The sequence below is a fragment of the Myotis yumanensis genome, unplaced genomic scaffold (assembly GCF_028538775.1).
Source record: "Myotis yumanensis isolate MYYU_CA2020_CCGP unplaced genomic scaffold, mMyoYum1.0.hap1 SCAF_10, whole genome shotgun sequence".
Taxonomy (NCBI): Eukaryota; Metazoa; Chordata; class Mammalia; order Chiroptera; family Vespertilionidae; genus Myotis; species Myotis yumanensis.
This window is the reverse complement of record NW_027223761.1, coordinates 29600170-29618154: the sequence shown is the minus strand read 5'-3', so window position 1 is coordinate 29618154 and position 17985 is coordinate 29600170. Positions and strand designations below refer to the sequence as shown.

The following is a 17985-nucleotide window of genomic DNA, read 5'->3' as shown; positions in this document are numbered from 1 at the left end:
TGCAACAACTTGGATGAATCTTGAGGTCATTGTGCTGAATGAAAAAAGTCATACTCAAAGGCTGAATACTGTATGATTCCATTTGTACAACATTTTTGAAATGAAAAAAGTATAGAGATGGAGAAGAGATCAGTGGTTGCCAAGAGTTTGGAAGGGGCACAGGTTGGGTGTGTCTACAAAGAGTTGCCCAAGAGGATTCTTTTGTGACAAAGAAACAGTTCCAAATCTTGAATGTGGCTGTCATTACATGAATCTATACATGTGATAAAATGTCCTAGAATTATGCACAGTAAAAATGTGTGCATGTGAAAATGGGTGAGATCTGAGTAAGATGTGTAGTGGGAATAATTGTATCCTACCCAGGTCAATTTCTTGGTTTTGAAAATGTCCTGTATTTGTGTACGATGTCACCATTGGCAGAGGCTGGGTGATGGGCAGACAGGAACTCTCTGCAGTAATTTTGCAACTTGTTGTTGGTCTATAATTAATCAGATTGAAAAGTTTGTTGGATTTACTAGCTACATGCATATAGCAGTTACCAAGAATGAGAACAAGGTTTATGCTGGAAAGAAGATTGTAAACTAGGCATGTAGTCCATGAGATAATATAATAAGCATTCACACAACCACCATTAAATTTAAGTACATATTAAAATTTTATCATATTTGCTTCCAATATTTCTTTATAATTGAATAAATAAAATTTTGCAATTATAGTTAAAGGCCTAACTTTCACTCACTGATCTCTTCAGAGCTCTTGAAGTTGATAGGCATTATTCTCTCACATGTGTAACAGGATGTTAAAACAGCTCGGATCTTTTTTTTTTTTAATTTTTTTTAATTTTTTTTTATTTTTCGCTTAAAGTATTACAAAGGGTATTACATAAGTGTCCTTTTTTCCCCCCCGCCCTTGACAAACTCCTACCCTCCCTTACCCCCCAGTGTCTTATGTCCATTAGTTATGCTTATATGCATGCATACAAGTCCTTCGGTTGATCTCTTACTCCCCTCCCTCCTGCCCCCCAACTCTCTCTGGCCTTCCCACTGCAGTTTGACAATCAGTTTGAGGCAGCTCTGCCTCTGTATCTATTATTGTTCAAAAGTTTGTAATGGTCTTTATTATCCATGAATGAGTGAGATCATGTGGTATTTTTCCTTCATTGACTGGCTTGTTTCACTTAGCATAATGCTCTCCAGTTCCATCCATGATGTTGCAAATGGTAGGAGTTCCTTCTTTTTAACAGCAGCATAGTATTCCATCGTGTAGATGTACCACAGTTTTCTAATCCATTCATCTACTGATGGGCACTTAGGCTGTTTCCAGATCTTAGCTATGGTGAATTGTGCTGCTATGAACATCTGGTTACATATATCCTTTCTGATAGGTGTTTCTGGTTTCTTGGGATATATTCCTAGTAGTGGGATCACAGGGTCAAATGGGAGTTCCATTTCCAATTTTTTGAGGAACCTCCATACTGCCTTCCATAGTGGCTGCACCAGTCTGCATTCCCACCAGCAGTGCACAAGTGTTCCTTTTTCTCCACATCCTCTCCAGCACTTGTCGTTTGTTGATTTGTTGATGATGGCCATTCTGACAGGTGTGAGATGGTACCTCATTGTTGTTTTGATTTGCATCTCTCAGATGATTAGTGACTTTGAGCATGTTTTCATATGCCTCTTGGCTTTCTGAATGTCCTCTTTTGAAAGGTGTCTATTTAGATCCTTTGCCCATTTTTTGATTGGATTGTTTATCTTCTTTTTGTTAAGTTGTATGAGTTCCCTATAAATTTTTGAGATTAAGCCCTTATCAGATATGACGTTGGCAAATATGTTTTCCCAAGAGGTGGGTTTTCTTGTTGTTTTGTTGATGGTTTCTTTTGCTGTGCAGAAGCTTTTTATTTTGATGTAGTCCCATTTGTTCAGTTTCTCTTTAGTTTCAACTGCCCTAGGCAGCTCGGATCTTAATATCAAGATACTATAGATACTACATCTCAAAAGAGGTAGGAGATATCATGCAGAATTTAAATATGAGATTTCTGATAACCGGTTACCAACTCTTATGCCATCATCCATATCAAAGCTGTAAACAAGTAGAGTTGAAGTTTTATATGAGGCATAAAACATTGAGTTTAATTGAAAGATGGACCATCTCTCCTGCTCCAATGTGGCCTTTTGCAGGCAAAAAGACTGTAGTCCAGAAGAGGGTGCATTCTTTTGTTTCTCGCTTCCCACTTCCCCCAACCCTTGTCCTTGTTCCACCTGCCTGTTGTTTCTAGATGTGGTTTCAGACCCTGTAGGGTTGAATATATCCTAGAGTCAGTGTCAGGAGAGCAGGACTTTCCTCTTTGGCTTGTCCTGCTTGGGTGACCTTGCTGGTGATGTCTGGACCTGACAGTATTGTAGAGTTGACTCTAACTCATTTTGCAAAACTTATGCCAACTTCTGACACTTCAAGGCCACACGAGACATGGCTCATTACTCACTGCACTTCAGCCAATGATCCATTAAAAAATTTTTTTTAATTGATTTCAGAGAGAGGAGAATAGAGGGAGAGAGAAATAGAAATATCAGTAATGAGAGAGAATCATTGATTGGCTGCCTCCTGCATGGCCTCCATGGAGGACCGAGACTCCAACCCGAGCATGTGCCCTGACCAGGAATTGAACTGTGTCCCCCTGGTTCATAGGTCAACACTCAAACACTGAGCTACACGGGCTGGGCTGATCATTCTTAAGAGAGTTTTAGCAACTATGACCATATATTTGGGGTGTCACGGGGAATGAAACTTATTTGCACACTGGTCACCATTTTCTAAACAACCTTTGTACTTTTAGTAACAACTAGTGGCCCGGTGCATGAAATTTGTGCACTGGGTGGGGGGGGGGGGTGTCCCTTAGACCAGCCTGCACCCTCTCCATCTGGGACCCCTCAGGGGATGTCTTACTGTTAGCAGTCAGACATCCCTCTCACAATCCGGGACTGGTGACTCCCAACCGTTGGCTGCCTGCCTGCCTGATTGGTCCTAACCGCTTCTGTCTGCTTGCCTGATCACTTCCTTACCACTACCCGGCTGGCCCAATGGTCCCCAACTGCCCTCACCTGCCGTCCTGGTCTCCTCCCACTGCCCTCCCCTACTGGCCCAGTCATCCCAATTGCCCTCCCCTGCCAGCCTGGTTGCCCTCCCCTGCTGGCCTGGTCACTCCTAACTGCCCTCCCTTGCTGGCCTGGTCGCCCCTACCTGCCCTCCTCTGCTGGCCTGGTTACCCGTAACTGCCCTCCCCTACTGGCTGATCACCCACAACTGCCCTCCTCTGCCGGCCATCTTGTGGCGGTGGGCACCGCCATCTTTGAGGGCAGGACAGTCAATTAGCATATTCCGTCCTTATTGGCTGCGGGCGCCAGCCACCATCTTTGGGATGGTGCGAGAGTCAATTAGCATATTCCCACTTTTTTTTTTTGATAACAGTTGTGGTTTTATTGTGTCCAGTGCATCAATAAATGAACTTTAAGCCCGAGCCTGTATATGCCCTAATTTGACTTGCCCAGCCTGGGACCGCCTGCCCCTGCTCACCTCCCTGTTTTGGGAAGGGGCATGTACTGGATGTGGCCCGGCTATAGGGTTCACCTATGGTAGTGGTGCCCATCAGAAGCCCAGAGAGAAGCACGAAGTGGGCCCAGGAAGTTGTGGGTCATGAGCTCACCTTACAGCATGTTGAGAGTGTAACCATCCTTCTGAGCCCCAACAGTTCTGTCCGCTCCTGAGAAGCTACTACTGTTGGCCTTGTTCTGCTGAGGCATGAGGTAAGAAGGGCTAGAGGAGCACCTTGTCCAGCCTTCACCATGGCAGCATACTAACTTATAACAGGTAATTTATAAATAAAGTCCAGCTAATAGCTGAAAACAACCACAGGGAGGAGTGAAGACCAGCCCCCAGGGGTGTGAAGTTCCCCAGTGGGCACTAAGCAGCCATTCTGGCAACTAGAGTAGATAGTGCACTCCTGCCCCCTGGCGGTTGTCGGAGAGCAGAGTCCCAGCCTCCAGGGCCCATAGGCATAACACCTTGAAGAGGGAGAAGAAACAAAGGGGACAGTCAGCTGGCCCGAAGCCAGGGGCATTATAAAGTCATAGGGCTGGAGAGGATCTGAAGGCCATCTAAGGAACTCCTTTCACTGTACAGATAAGGAAACGAAAGCTCAGAGAGAGAAAACCTTGCTGGGTAACAAAGCCCCTTGGTAAATCAACCCAGTCATCATACCATTCCACCTCAACTAATGAAGCAGGAAGAGGAAGTGAAACAATTGGGGCAGGAGGTCAAATAGAAAATCACACTACCCAGGAGGCTGGCTTCTTCCAGCCACGGCACAGATGGGAACAAGGTCAGGGTGCTGGGTGAGGAGGCACCCCTAACACCAGGATGCACACGCATACATGATACCTGGATACCCTTCCCCTGGAGTCTAGGCTGGTGCCATAAGTGTTTGTGTGTGTGTGTGTGGCAGAAGCCCAGAGGTGTGGGACCCATGATCAGAACCAGACCCTAGACGTGGCACTTCTGTGGGGAAGCTCTGCTTCCCAACCATGGCAGGGGGGAGGGACCCTGATCCACATCTGCCCCAGGTCACAGAGGGGTAGATAGGATGGAAGCTGGGGTGGAGGAAGAGACTGGGGGCACTAACCTAGATTACTTGCACTTCCCGGATTTTGGAGGAAGCCAAAGTGGCCGGAGCCTGGAACAGCCCAGCTGCCTGCCCTAGTGGGAGTTGCCTTTCCCTTCAACCCATCCTCCAAAACCCCAGAAGCTCGACTGGGGTTGGGGAGGTGAAGAAGGGATGGCAGCTCTTCAGCCATCCAAGGAGCTGCTGCCCTTGTTCTTATGGCTGAGGGGGAAGACGGACTTGCTCTGGGGCTAGGTCATCTTGCTGGCCAGGTAGATGAAGGGCTCCAGGAGGGAGCAGAGGGCAGCCACAGACACCTCCCACAGCTTCACCTTCTCCGACTTGGCCCAATGCTGGGCTACGTCTGGGGCCAGCCTGGGGAGGTGCTGCAGGAGGTTGCCTCCCAGCCCTGCCCCCTCTTGGGGTGGAGGGGGTGCAATCAGGGGCTGACAGCCACGGGGAGGGGCTGTGGGCCTATTGTGGTGGGGCAGGTTGATCAAGTGCAGGGCTGGCCAGGGGGACAGAGGGTGGTGGGAAGAGAGAGGGTGTTTGGCCGGCTGGCCTGCTCTTCTTCTTCTTTTTTTTTTTTTTGCAACTTCACAACTTTTACTTGTGGTGCCTGTGCTATGTCTGAAAAATACCTTCTCCCCCTGCCCGGGACAGCGATGGGGAAGGGGCAGCAAAAAATAGAAGACGTCCCTCCTTATTGCACACGGACCCTATATACAGGCTCACCTGGCCCAGGCCAGCGGGACGGTTGGCACATTCTAGGATCCCTGCTCAGGGGCTGGAGGGGTGACTGGTGGCAGCACACATGAGAGGGACCTCTGGGTGACCACTCTGGTCCTGGCTACTGGTCCTGGCACTTCCTGGTCCTCAGTTCCTTTCTGGTCCTGCCTGCAGCCCTCATCCCCCTACCTGGCTCAGCCTCAATCTCCATCCTGGCCTCAGATGGCCCCCTTGGCTCCTGGGGGCTCTGTCCTCCCCTCCTAACCTGGAGATCTCAAGGGAGGTTATGGCTTCTCAGAGACTCCTCAAAAGCCCTATCACTCATGTTCACACAGGGAAGGGGTGCATGTGGCAAAAGCAGCTGTATAAATGCGGGTGCAGGGGCAAGTCCTCTGGGGTCACTTGGACAGTTTGCTGATGATGCAGATCAGGGCCACATTCTCATCCTTGAGGCGCTGGTTGTCAGCTTGGAGATTGGACAGGCCCTTCAGCTCCTCTCCCAGTTCAGCAGCCTTGCACACTAGGGCCCAACACTCAAATCTCGCCAGCTCCAGGATGGCTGGCCTCTCTGCAAAGTGCTCTTGCCTCTGCATGGTGCACTCCAGCTCCACCTTAAGCTGCTCCAGCTGCAGCGTGGTCTGGGTCAGGGCTTCACGAAGTCTCTCGTTCTCAATGTGCAGCTTTGCATAGAGCTTCCTGAAGCTCCCTCAGGCTCTTCCAATTTGGGCTGGGGTTCTGGGTTTAGGTCGTGCTGCCTCTGGAGGGGAAGGGCTGGATTCTGGGCTGATGTCCACTGGCTTCACCTTCTCCCCCTTCACAGGCCCTCTCCTCTCATTGCCAACTCTGCAGTGCTCCCTGGAGGCCTGTGGTCCCTGTCCCTGCCCCTCAGGCACCTCTACTCTCTGGGCAGGGCCATCAGAATTCTCAACCCCAGGGACTCGGGGCTGCCAGGAAGGGTCCAGGCTCCGTGCGCCCTGCTCTTGATCGGGATGGGAGAGTCTGATCAGGGGAAAGCCGGCATGGGGGAGGGGCTGTGAGGTTGGCTGCTGGCCCCACCCCCTGATCAGGCAGTTTGCTGGCTACAGTGGGCATCATAGCAATTGGCCCAATCAGTGCCATCTTCTGCCCGCTGGCCAGTACCCAGTCCCAACACCACCTCCAACACTATCAGGCCGTTGGGATCACCAGCTCACAGTGCCTGCTTTCCCACAGGCCTGAGCACCCAAGCAGCTCTTGGCTCCTCGCTCCAGTGGAAGTCTTCAGTCTTTGGCCAGAGCTGCTCCTGTAGCTCCTTCTGCCCCCCACCCTCCCCCTCATAGCTTGATCACTGCTTTGCCTGCAGACCTCACTGACGGGCTCCTGGGTTCCAGGGGGCTGCCTTGCCTGCAGCCTGGCTTTCTGATCATGATCATGAACACTGGCCACAGGAAAGGTGGCTCCTGGGTCCCGGTGTCCCACCCTGCCTGCAGTATGCAAATTAGCCGCCATCTTTGTTGGCAGTTAATTTGGATATCACGCTGATTAGCCAATGGGAGGTGTAGCGAAGGTATGGTCAATTACCATGTCTATCTATTATTAGATAGGATAACACTATAAATTGCCTCTTTTCCCATTTCTATTTTTCCAGTTCCTGTTTATCTTTCCTTGCCTGTTTTAAAAGGTTAGTGTGGCTGGCTAATGTGACATAGGGTACTTACTAGGTAAATTATAGTTATCAGTTCAAGGCCAAGTATTTCAAGAAGACTTTTCAGATCCACTTGTAAAGAAAAAGCATTCAATAAATAAATTCAGAGGATGATTACATGAGAAATTTAATGGTAATGTCAGAAACGGTGGCAAGGCATACTTTTCAGACTAATGAGAAAAACTAGAGCAGTCAGATTAAAAACAACCTATTTGAAGAGATTGGGGAATCACTGACACATTCTGACGCTGAGGCTGAGAGAAGACTAGATACTTTCCAAGCCAGGCAGGGCAGCAGTGAGTCTCAAAGTTACTCCAGACTGATCAGGACAGAGGCTCTCATCCCTGTCCCAGACTGTTTCCCGACATGGCCAGGGTTTCCCTAGGAAGGCTCTCTCCAGGTTCATCCACCTCAGGAGTGTCCTGCAGAGCCCTCTGGAGAACCAGTCTCAGGGTGTGTCTCTGCTTCCACCAACGCTGCCTGAAGGAGCCAACGAAGAAGTAAATGATTGGGTTGGCACAGCTGTTGACACAGGACAGAAGTACTACCATCATGGAAACATGAAAGCGGGCATTAGATTCATCTGGAATCCAGACTATGATGAACCAGTAGATGCCGAAGGGCAGGCCACAGAGGAGGAAGACCAGCACTGTGATCACAACGGTCATGTAGAGCCTGGTTGGCGGCACCCGGTTGGAGCCACACAGCAGTCTGGTCATCAGGGCCAGGCTGGACCCAGAGAGAAGCACAAATAACAAAATCAGCCATGCCGCAGCGATGAAGTCAAATACCTGACACACGGAAGGGCTGAAAAAATCGAACAGAATCCAAGAGAAATTTTTATCCAGGATGCTCAGCAGCAGGGACAGGGCCCAGAGCAGGGCACACATGATGGTTGACAGGTGTCTGGGGCGGTGGCAGCGGTACCAGATGGGCCACAGGACAGACAGGCAGCGCTCTGTGCTGATGGCGCTGAGAAAGCTCAGGCCTGAGATGTAGGCAAAGGTTGACACAGGTGAGAGAAATGTGATAATTATTCTACTGCTAAAATAAAACCTGAAAACGAAAACTAGACTCTGTATAAATCGGTAGCAGAGGAATAGGAAGTCGGCCCCTGCCAGGTTGAGGATGTAGACGGAGAAGGCGTTCCTGTGCATGCGGAAGCCCAGGAGCCAGAGCACCACCGCGTTCCCTGCCAGCCCCACCAGGGCCACGGTGCAGATCAGCACAGCTTGGATCAGGGTGGCTATGTTCCATTTAGCAAGAGCCTGGTCACTTCCATTGGTTGGTGTGAGCTCGGTCCCCCAGGCTGTGACAGTCATATTTGTGCTCTCAAACCCTGCAGTGGTGACCCTGGAAGAAAACAAGAGTTGGGCACTGGTACGATCAATGATTCTCAGAGCCATCATGCTGTGGGCTATTGCTGTCCCATGTTACAGAACCAGGAAAGGAGGGTTCAGAGGTTAAGATACTTATGGAAGGCCCAGCCTTGGAGTCCTGGACCTGGATTCAAACCCAGTTCTCCCTCTGACTCTAGAGCCTGGGCTTGCTCTATTGCAACACAAACCTGCTACTGACATGGGGACATTCTGAAGTCCCACCATGACCCCCTACCACAGCTCCCACTCACTGTCCCGAGGCGATGTCATGTCCCCAGAATGTTCTGAAGAAGGAGATCAATGTCTGGAATAGAATCTGAGAGACAGGGAGAGGGCTCTGGACCCAAGTATTAGTTCTGTCCTGAGCTGGAGTTTCCCCCTCAGCTGCATGAAGTCAGGAAGAGCAGAGATAACCACAGTCCACCCTCATGACTAACGGGCCCATCCACCAAGGAGAAAGACCATGCTTTAGGGACATGAAGGGAATTTGATCTCTTGCTAGTGCAGGTGTGAGGATGGCTGCGTGAACTGGGCTCAAAGTGGCTCAGTATGTCAGCTCATCAACATCATCTCATCTCCTGATGACTAAAGGACAATAGCTGATGTCTGCAGACCTCCAGGGCTGCACGTAGCTGCATTCTGTTCCCAGCCTCACCCTGGTCCTTTCCCCTTTATAATCCTGTCCCCTGTACCTAGCTGTAAGACAGGATTTGAATGCTTGTAAGCACCCTGTCTTCTTGGTTGGCTAGCCTTCTCAATATACACCTTATATGATTCAACCCTGCTTTCGCTATTGGACAGTGACAGGCAGCCTGAGCCCACCCAGGGGTTTTCCTGGTAACGGTATCTCATCAGTGAGATCCTGTCCTTCTAATTTCTGGTTACTACCAGGAGACTGGAGGGCAGGGAAAAAGAGATTTGGCCTTTTGATCTCCTGGCTCTCTCCCTCTAGGCAGTGTGTTGGCCTGGGCCTGCTCCTCCTCCTGGCTGGTGGTCCTTCCTATTGCTGCTGCTATGATTACAGCTCTGCTCTGTCTGTGCACTTGCTCTTTCCCGGGTCCCTTTAAGCCTCAGGGTGAAAAAAGTTCTCCTCTATTTCTTTCCTAAGGGTGCTTCACCATGCATTGTCACTTTCCTTTAAAGCCGCTCAATAGTCCCTCATGAAACACCCCCCATTTACCCCAGTTGGTCTGTTTACTCCTGGCACTCTGCCATATCCACAAGAGAAGAGGGAAAAAAGGAAACAAGTGAAATCTGGGTTAACAACAGTTCCGACTTGGGAAGCAATGCTCACATTTTACTTTGCTCCCTAAATTAATATTTGAGGCAACGTCCTCTCCATGACACCAGACTTGAATGGTTGGAATGAAGGGGAGCCTGTTGGGAAATGGATCAGAAGAGAGAAAGGTTCTGGTTGACCCATTTGCATTCCAACAGTCAGAGTTGTTGCACCCAAAGACACTAGAGGAGAGCTTCATGTCTCCTGCTTTTCCCTGAAGGATGCACCAGGACCCCTGCATGTAGTGCCTGGGAACAATGGGGATGGGAACTTAGAGCAAAAACCATAACTGGCTTTGGACATAAGTCAGTTCTGGGTATATATTCTTACCTTTCTTCCATTCTTCTGGCCTGAGGTGGAGAGCTGACCTGTGCTGAAGGGGAGAGTCTTCCTGGGATTGAGTGATGCCAGAGACACGTCTCTGCCCTCTAAATCAGGAGATGTGTGAAGGAGCTGGACTGAAAGCTGGTGACTAAGCACGGTTTATCAAGATATTGGACAGACCTTGCAATTTCCTGTGCCAGGACTGTGGGAAAGTCAGAGACCAGAGCTGTTTGAGACATGGTCAGTTACTGAGATGTTTCTTATCATTTGCTCCATGTCCAATCACATGTCAGCCACTCCCATCCTACGCCATCCGGTCATCCTCCTGGTTATCACTGTTGTGGAACCTATAGTTGAAGACTGAGCCAGGGGAGCAGCGTCAAACAATGTGAGTGTGCATTGTGAGGCTTTAAAACTAAAGAATAAAGTATATCGTAGAGTGATTGAAAGTCCACCATGGCCCAAACCCACTATTCTTGTGTGTTTTTTTAAATTATCACAGCAATATGCATTCTTGTGTATAATTTCCCTCCAAATGATAGAGAAGTATACACAAGGTGACAGGCTCCCTGAATTCTATTCTTCAAAGTTCAACCAATTCTTACTTCCTTTATTATTAGCTCTGAGCCGTAAACTTAAAGTTATTTTTTTTAATTTATAAACATTAAGAAGTAGATCAATTGGCATCCTTTTTAAACATAAGGAGTTCAGCACACATAACATTCTTCTTCCCTCTTCCACTTTATCTAATTTTAAAATTTATTTTTATTTGGTGTAAATATTAGAAATTTAACTCTTATCTCTTATGTTTTCCTTTCATGTGCCTCATGCTACAGTCAAATTAAGTTACTTGTGTACTCTTTTAAAATCCTCATCTGAAGATATGCTTATTGATTTTTTTAGAGAGATGAAGGGAGACAGAGAAACATTGACGTGAGAAAAATCAATTGGTTGCCTCTTGGACACACCCCAACTGGGGATCAAACCCTCAACCTAGGTTGAGGCCTGCCCTAGAATTGAACCCAAGACCTTTTGGCATATGGACAATGCTCCAACTAACTGAGCCACACTGGCCAGGGTGAGTTACTTGTTATTTTTTAAGTGTCATTTGGATTAGAAACTATTTGAAATATTCAGAAAAGTTCTTCAATGGATTTATTCAGCAAATCTATAATAATAAAAGCATAATATGATAATTAGACTGGACGTCCTTCCGGATGACCTTCTGGAAGAAGCTGGGGCTTCGAGGGAACCCCGGGTCCGAGTGCTGGAAGGGATGCCAGTGCTGGCAGCTGGGAGAAGGAAGGCCTACTCTTGCACGAATTTTGTGCATCAGGCCTCTAGTATTTAATAAAGATCTTATTATGTTACAGAAGAGCAAAGAAATACGAAGCACACTTCCTAGAGAAATGGAGGGACCCGTTTATTAACACTAGTGGACTCCAGGATTAATTTCCAAATCAGTGTGAAATAACACACAGAGGCTTTGCTTTTTATAACCTTCTGGGGTCTTTGTCTTGCACATATGGTTTCACCCTCTTTCATGGGCTTACAGGAAGGCCCCCAGGTGTTGATGATCTGTCCTGGAGCCAGTGATAACGACCTTCCCTCCCCACCCCAGGGCAGTGCATTGTTCACATTTATTATGGCCTGACACGCCTTGCAAGATCAGTTGTGGGCTTGATCCTCAGTGTGGGGCATGCAGGAGGCAGCCAATCAATGATTCTCTCTCCTCATTGATGTTTCTCTCTCTCTTCATCTCTGAAATCAATAAAAATATATTAAAAATTAAAATAAATACAGTTGAAAACATACTTTGCATCTGATATTAGGATAAATCCATATATAATCCAAATACTTAAAAATAATGAAACTATATTAGTACCTGGAGAAACCATAGGAAAGTTTTTTTTTTTCCTCCCAATGTTCGGAAAGACTTTCAAAATGTAGCACAAAATTCAGAAGGCATTAAAGAAAAGATTAATAAGGATGAGAACATATAGAATTTTTTGGTATGGCTTGAACCATCACAATCAAAAGATGAAAAATGAGTTGGGAAAATATTGGTAACTCATATAAAAGAAAAATTACTAGTTCCCCTATTGTAAAAGTTCCTGTAAAATGATAATTCAAAATCTAACAAGCCAATAAGAAAATGATTATAGGTCATAAATGCACAACTTCTCAAAATAAAAATGGTTCTTAAACATATGGAGAGAAACCAAAGTAATAATAACAGAGATGAAAATTAAAATTACATAGAGTTATATTTTACTCAGAGAAATATAAAAGACCAAAACTTTTGGCAGTTATTGGTCACCAGATCAGCAGGGGAGGGCAGATGGGGGCCATAAAGCTGGCAGGGGAGGGCAGTTGGGGGCGACCAGGCCAGCAGGAGAGGGCATTTGGGATTGACGAGGCCTGCAGGGCAGGGCAATTGGGGGCGATCAGGCTGGCAGGGGAGGGCAGTTGGGGGTGATTGGGCTGGCAGGGGAGTGGTTAGAGAGTGATCAGGCAGGCAGGCAGGCAAACGATTAGGAGCCAGCAGTCCCAGATTGTGAGAGGCATGTCTGACTGACATTTTAGGCCTGATCACACAGGGATTGAGCCTAAACTGGCAGCAGACATCACCCAAGGGGTTCCAGATTGGAGAGGGTGCAGGCCGGGCTGAGGGACATCCTCCTTCCCTGTGCATGAATTTCGTGCACTGGGCCTCTAGTAATTGTATAAGTGTGTCTGTGGAGGAGAGGGGTGGGAACCTGTCTGCAGCTGGAAAGGATGGTTTAGGGTAGGAGAATGCAGAGCTCTTCCCTGGCCTGAGAGGAAAGGCAGGTAAATGAGCACAGAGGCAGTTTGGCTGATAGATTTGGTGTCGGGAGATGGGGACATTCTCAGGAGGGCAGCATCTGAGAGTGATAAAAGAGTGAGGAGGGGGTTTCAGGAGAGAGATGGAGTTTAGTGTTTCCCTTGGAAATTGAGAGGGTAGTTATGGAAAAGGTACCTGATGACTCAGCAGAGCTAAGTGGATACTTGTAGTTTGTGGACATAGATTGAAAGCGAAGCCATTGGTTGTGTGTTGCTCTCTGGTTACACTCAGCTCCCTGGAAACAGGCATGGAGTTAATGGAGAGTTGGACTCAACCAGGGCTAAAGACTTGAACAGACACTTCACCAAAGGAAGTACATGGAAGGCAAATAAATATATGAAATAGTTTTGCACCCCTAGCCATTAGGGAAATACAAAATTAAAACCACGATGAGATACTATTACACATTCCTTAGCATGGCTAAAATTAAAAAATACCGATTCCTTCAAATATTGACAAGACTTTAGGAAAACTGGATCTCTCATAGATTTCTGGTTGGAAAGTAAAATGGTATGGCCATGCTGAAAAACTATACATTTTCTTACAAATTTGGACATATACTTACCATATAAAACAGCAATTATTCCTGGCATTTATTTTAGAGAATGGTAAACTTATGTTCACATGGAAACCTCTAAACAGATGTTCATTCATAGCAATTTTATTATAATAATCAAACTGGAAACAAACCAAATGTCCTTCCACTTGTGAGTAGTGAAACACAATGTAATGCATCCATATAAAGAATACGACACAGCAATTTTAAAAACGAACAACAAACTATTGATTCGTGCAACAACTTGGATGGATCTTGAGGTCATTGTGCTGAATGAAAAAAGTCAAACTCAAAATCTGAATACTGTATGATTCCATTTGTACAACAGTTTTGAAATGAAAAAAGTATAGAGATGGAGAAGAGATCAGTGGTTGCCAAGAGTTTGGAAGGGGCACAGGTTGTGTGTGTCTACAAAGAGTTGTCCAGGAGGATTCTTTTGTGACAAAGAAACAGTTCCAAATCTTGAATGTGGCTGTCATTACATGAATCTATACATGTGATAAAATGTCCTAGAATTATGCACAGTAAAAATGTGTGCATGTGAAAATGGGTGAGATCTGAGTAAGATGTGTAGTGTGAATAATTGTATCCTACCCAGGTCAATTTCTTGGTTTTGAAAATGTTCTGTATTTGTGTAAGATGTCACCATTGGCAGAGGCTGGGTGACGGGCAGACAGGAACTCTCTGCAGTAATTTTGCAACTTGTTGTTGGTCTTAATTAATCAGATTGAAAAGTTTGTTGGATTTACTAGCTACATGCATATAGCAGTTACCAAGAATGAGAACAAGGTTTATGCTGGAAAGAAGATTGTAAACTAGGCATGTAGTCCATGAGATAATATAATAAGCATTCACATAATCACCATTAAATTTAAGTATATATTAAAATTTTATCATATTTGCTTCCAATATTTCTTTATAAGTGAATAAATAAAATTTAGCAGTTATAGCTAAAGGCCTAACTTTCACTCACTGATCTCTTCAGAGCTCTTGAAGTTGATACGCATTATTCTCTCACATGTATAACAGGATGTTAAAATAGCTTGGATCTAAATATCAAGACACTATAGATACTACATTTCAAAAGAGGTAGGAGATATCATGCAGAATTTAAATACGAGATTTCTGATAACCGGTTACCAACTCTTATGCCATCATCCATATCAAAGCTGTAAACAAGTAGAGTTGAAGTTTTATATGAGGCATAAAACATTGAGTTTAATTGAAAGATGAACCATCTCTCCTGCTCCAATGTGGCCTTTTGCAGGCAAAAAGACTGTAGTCCAGAAGAGGGTGCATTCTTTTGTTTCTTGCTTCCCACTTCCCCCAACCCTTGTCCTTGTTCCACCTGCTTGTTGTTTCTAGATGTGGTTTCAGACCCTGTAGGGTTGAACATATCTTAGAGTCAGTGTCAGGAGAGCAGGACTTTTCTCTTTGGCTTGTCCTGCTTGGGTGACCTTGCTGGTGATGTCTGGACTTGACAGTATTGTAGAGTTGACTCTAACTCATTTTGCAAAACTTATGCCAACTTCTGACACTTCAAGGCCACACGAGACAGGGCTCATTACTCACTGCACTTCAGCCAATGATCCATTAAATTTTTTTTATTGATTTCAGAGAGAGGAAAGGAGAGGGGGAGAGAAATAGAAACATCACTGATGAGAGAGAATCATTGATTGACTGCCTCCTGCATGGCCTCCATGGAGGACCGAGACTCCAACCCGAGCATGTGCCCTGACCAGGAATTGAACTGTGTCCTCCTGGTTCATAGGTCAACACTCAAACACTGAGCTACACGGGCTGGGTTGATCCTTCTTAAGAGAGATCTAGCAACTATGACCATATATTTGGGGTGTCACGGGGAATGAAACTTATTTGCACACTGGTCACCATTTTCTAAACAACCTTTATACTTTTAGTAACAACTAGAGGCCTGGTGCATGAAATTCATGCACTGGGGTGTGGGGTGTCCCTTAGCCCAGCCTGCACCCTTTCCAATCTGGGACCCCTCAGGGGATGTCTGACTGCCAGCAGTTGGACATCCCTCTCACAATCCGGGACTGTTGGCTCCCAACCATTGGCTGCCTGCCTGCCTGATTGCTCGTAACTGCTTCTGCCTGACTGTCTGATCACCTCTGTACCACTACCTGGCTGGCCCTATCGCCCCAAACTGCCCTTCTCTGCCGGCCCGGTCGTCCCCAACTGCCCTCCCCTGCTGGCCTGGTTGCCCTACACTGCCCTCCCCTGCCGGCCTGGTCCCCTCCAATTGCCCTCCCCTGCTGATTTGGTCCCTCCCAACTGTCCTCCCCTGCTGGCTTGGTCACTCCTAACTGCCCTCCCCTGCTGGCCTAGTCACTCCTAACTGCCCTCCCCTGCTGGCCTAGTCACTCCTAACTGCCCTCCCCTACTGGCCTGGTTACCCCTAACTGCCCTCCCCTACTGCCCTGATCACCCACAACTGCCTTCCTCTGCCGGCCATCTTGTGGCGGTAGGCACCGCCACCTTTGAGGGTGTGACAGTCAATTAGCATATTCCCTCCTTATTGGCTGTGGGCACCACCATCTTTGTGATGACATGAGGGTCAATTAGCATATTTCCACTTTATTAGACAGGATAACACTATAAATTGCCTCTTTTCCCATTTCTATTTTTCCAGTTCCTGTTTACCTCTCCTTGCCTGTCTTAAAAGGTTGGTGTGACTGGCTAATGTGACATACGGTACTTACTAGGTAAACTATAGTTATCAGTTCAAGGCCAAGTATTTCAAGACGTTCCAGATCCACTTGTAAAGAAAAAGCATTCAATAAATAAATTGAGAGGATGATTTACATGAGAAATTTAATGGTAATGTCTGGAATGGTGGCAAGGCATAATTTTCAGACTAATGAGAAAAACTAGAGCAGCCAGATTAAAAACAACCTATTTGAAGAGATTGGGGGATCGCTGACACATTCTGAGGTTGAGTCTGAGAGAAGACTAGATACTTTCCAAGCCTGGCAGGGCAGCAGTGAGTCTCAAAGTTACTCCAGACTGATCAGGACAGAGGCTCTCATCCCTGCCCCAGATTGCTTCCTGACATGTCCAGGGTTTCCCCAGGAAGGCTTTCTCCAGGTTCATCCACCTCAGGAGTGTCCTGCAGAGCCCTCTGGAGAACCAGTCTCAGGGTGTGTCTCCGCTTCCACCATCGCTGCCTGAAGGAGCCAACGAAGAAGTAAATGATGGGGTTGGCACAGCTGTTGACACAGGACAGAAGTACTACCATCATGGAAAGATGAAAGAAGGTACTAGATTTATTTGGAAACCAGACTATGAGGAACCAGTGGATGCCGAAGGGCAGGCAGCAGAGGAGGAAGACCAGCACCGTGATCCCAATGGTCATGTAGAGCCTGGTGGGCAGCAAGCGATATGAGCCACACAGCAGTCTGGTCATCAGGGCCAGGCTGGACCCAGAGAGAAGCACAAACAACAAAATCAGCCATGCCACAGTGATGAAATCCAACACTGGACACCAAAAATAATGCATATTCCTACTCAGGAAGCCACAGTTCCCTTCCAGGATGCTCAGCAGCAGGGACAGGACCCAGAGCAGGGCACGCATGACAGCGGACATGTGTCTGGGGCGGCGGCAGCGGTACCAGATAGGCCACAGGACAGACAGGCAGCGCTCTGTGCTGATGGCACTGAGAAAGCTCAGGCCTGAGATGTAGGCAAAGGTTAACACAGGCAAGAGAAATCTGTGCGTTACTCTAAAGAAAATTTTGAAGTCGAAAAGTAAAACTAGACTATGCATAAATCGGTAGCAGAGGAAGAGGAAGTCGGCCCCTGCCAGGTTGAGGATGTAGACAGAGAAGGCGTTCCTGCGCATGCGGAAGCCCAGGAGCCAGAGCACCACCGCGTTGCCTGCCAGCCCAACCAGGGCCATGATGGCTGTCAGTAATTGCAGGATTATGAACTCTGTATAATGTTGATAAATGGCCTGATCACTTCCATTGGTTGTTGTGAGGTTGGTCTCCCAGGCTGTGACAGTCATATCCGTGCTCAGAAACGCTTCAGTTGTGGGCCTGGGAACAAAACAAGACTTGAGCATCTGCTCTGTGACCACTGACCCTCATGCCACCCTGTCTGTGGCAACTGGAGGCTTCCAGAGATTAAGATTCTTCCTGAACCACACGGTCTTGCAGTCCTGGACCCTGAATTTAAACCCAGTTCTCTCTGAATCTTAGAGCCTGGGTTGTTTCTACTGCAACTCAGACCCACTATGTTTAACCTCTGTGCTCACCATAGAGCCCATGACATGTGCCCTGGAGGCAGGAGGAGAAGAGTCTGCACAGGTCCTGTGGATCACAGCAGGGTCCTGAGTTCCCCAGTACTTGTGCTCTGGGAGAGTGGCTTTGTTTGACAGCAGGCTGTCAGAAGCCCCAGGGCAATCTCAGTGACTGAGAGTGGTCTACCCAGGAGGGAGAAAGGAGGTTATGACTTAGGCTCATGAAGGGAATGAGACCCCTTGTTAGGAC

At 47.2% G+C, this 17985-nt stretch overlaps 2 protein-coding genes and 1 pseudogene across 2 annotated transcripts; all 3 read right to left on the bottom strand.

The window, feature by feature from the left end:
• Positions 1-4905: 4905 nt before the first annotated feature.
• Positions 4906-6871, bottom strand: LOC139018349 (protein phosphatase 1 regulatory subunit 12C pseudogene; annotated as a pseudogene).
• Positions 6872-7392: 521 nt separating this feature from the next.
• Positions 7393-10111, bottom strand: LOC139018014 (mas-related G-protein coupled receptor member X2-like). The gene is made up of 2 exons (XM_070426651.1): positions 10056-10111; positions 7393-8420 (listed from the first exon to the last, which is right to left on the bottom strand). The coding sequence occupies exons 1-2, from the start codon at positions 10064-10066 to the stop codon at positions 7406-7408; spliced, it is 1026 nt and encodes a 341-aa protein (XP_070282752.1). The 5' UTR covers positions 10067-10111; the 3' UTR covers positions 7393-7405.
• Positions 10112-16520: 6409 nt separating this feature from the next.
• LOC139018013 (mas-related G-protein coupled receptor member X1-like) lies at positions 16521-17767 on the bottom strand. The gene is made up of 2 exons (XM_070426650.1): positions 17751-17767; positions 16521-17532 (listed from the first exon to the last, which is right to left on the bottom strand). Exons 1-2 carry the CDS (start codon positions 17765-17767, stop codon positions 16521-16523), a joined length of 1029 nt encoding a protein of 342 aa, XP_070282751.1.
• Positions 17768-17985: the final 218 nt, after the last annotated feature.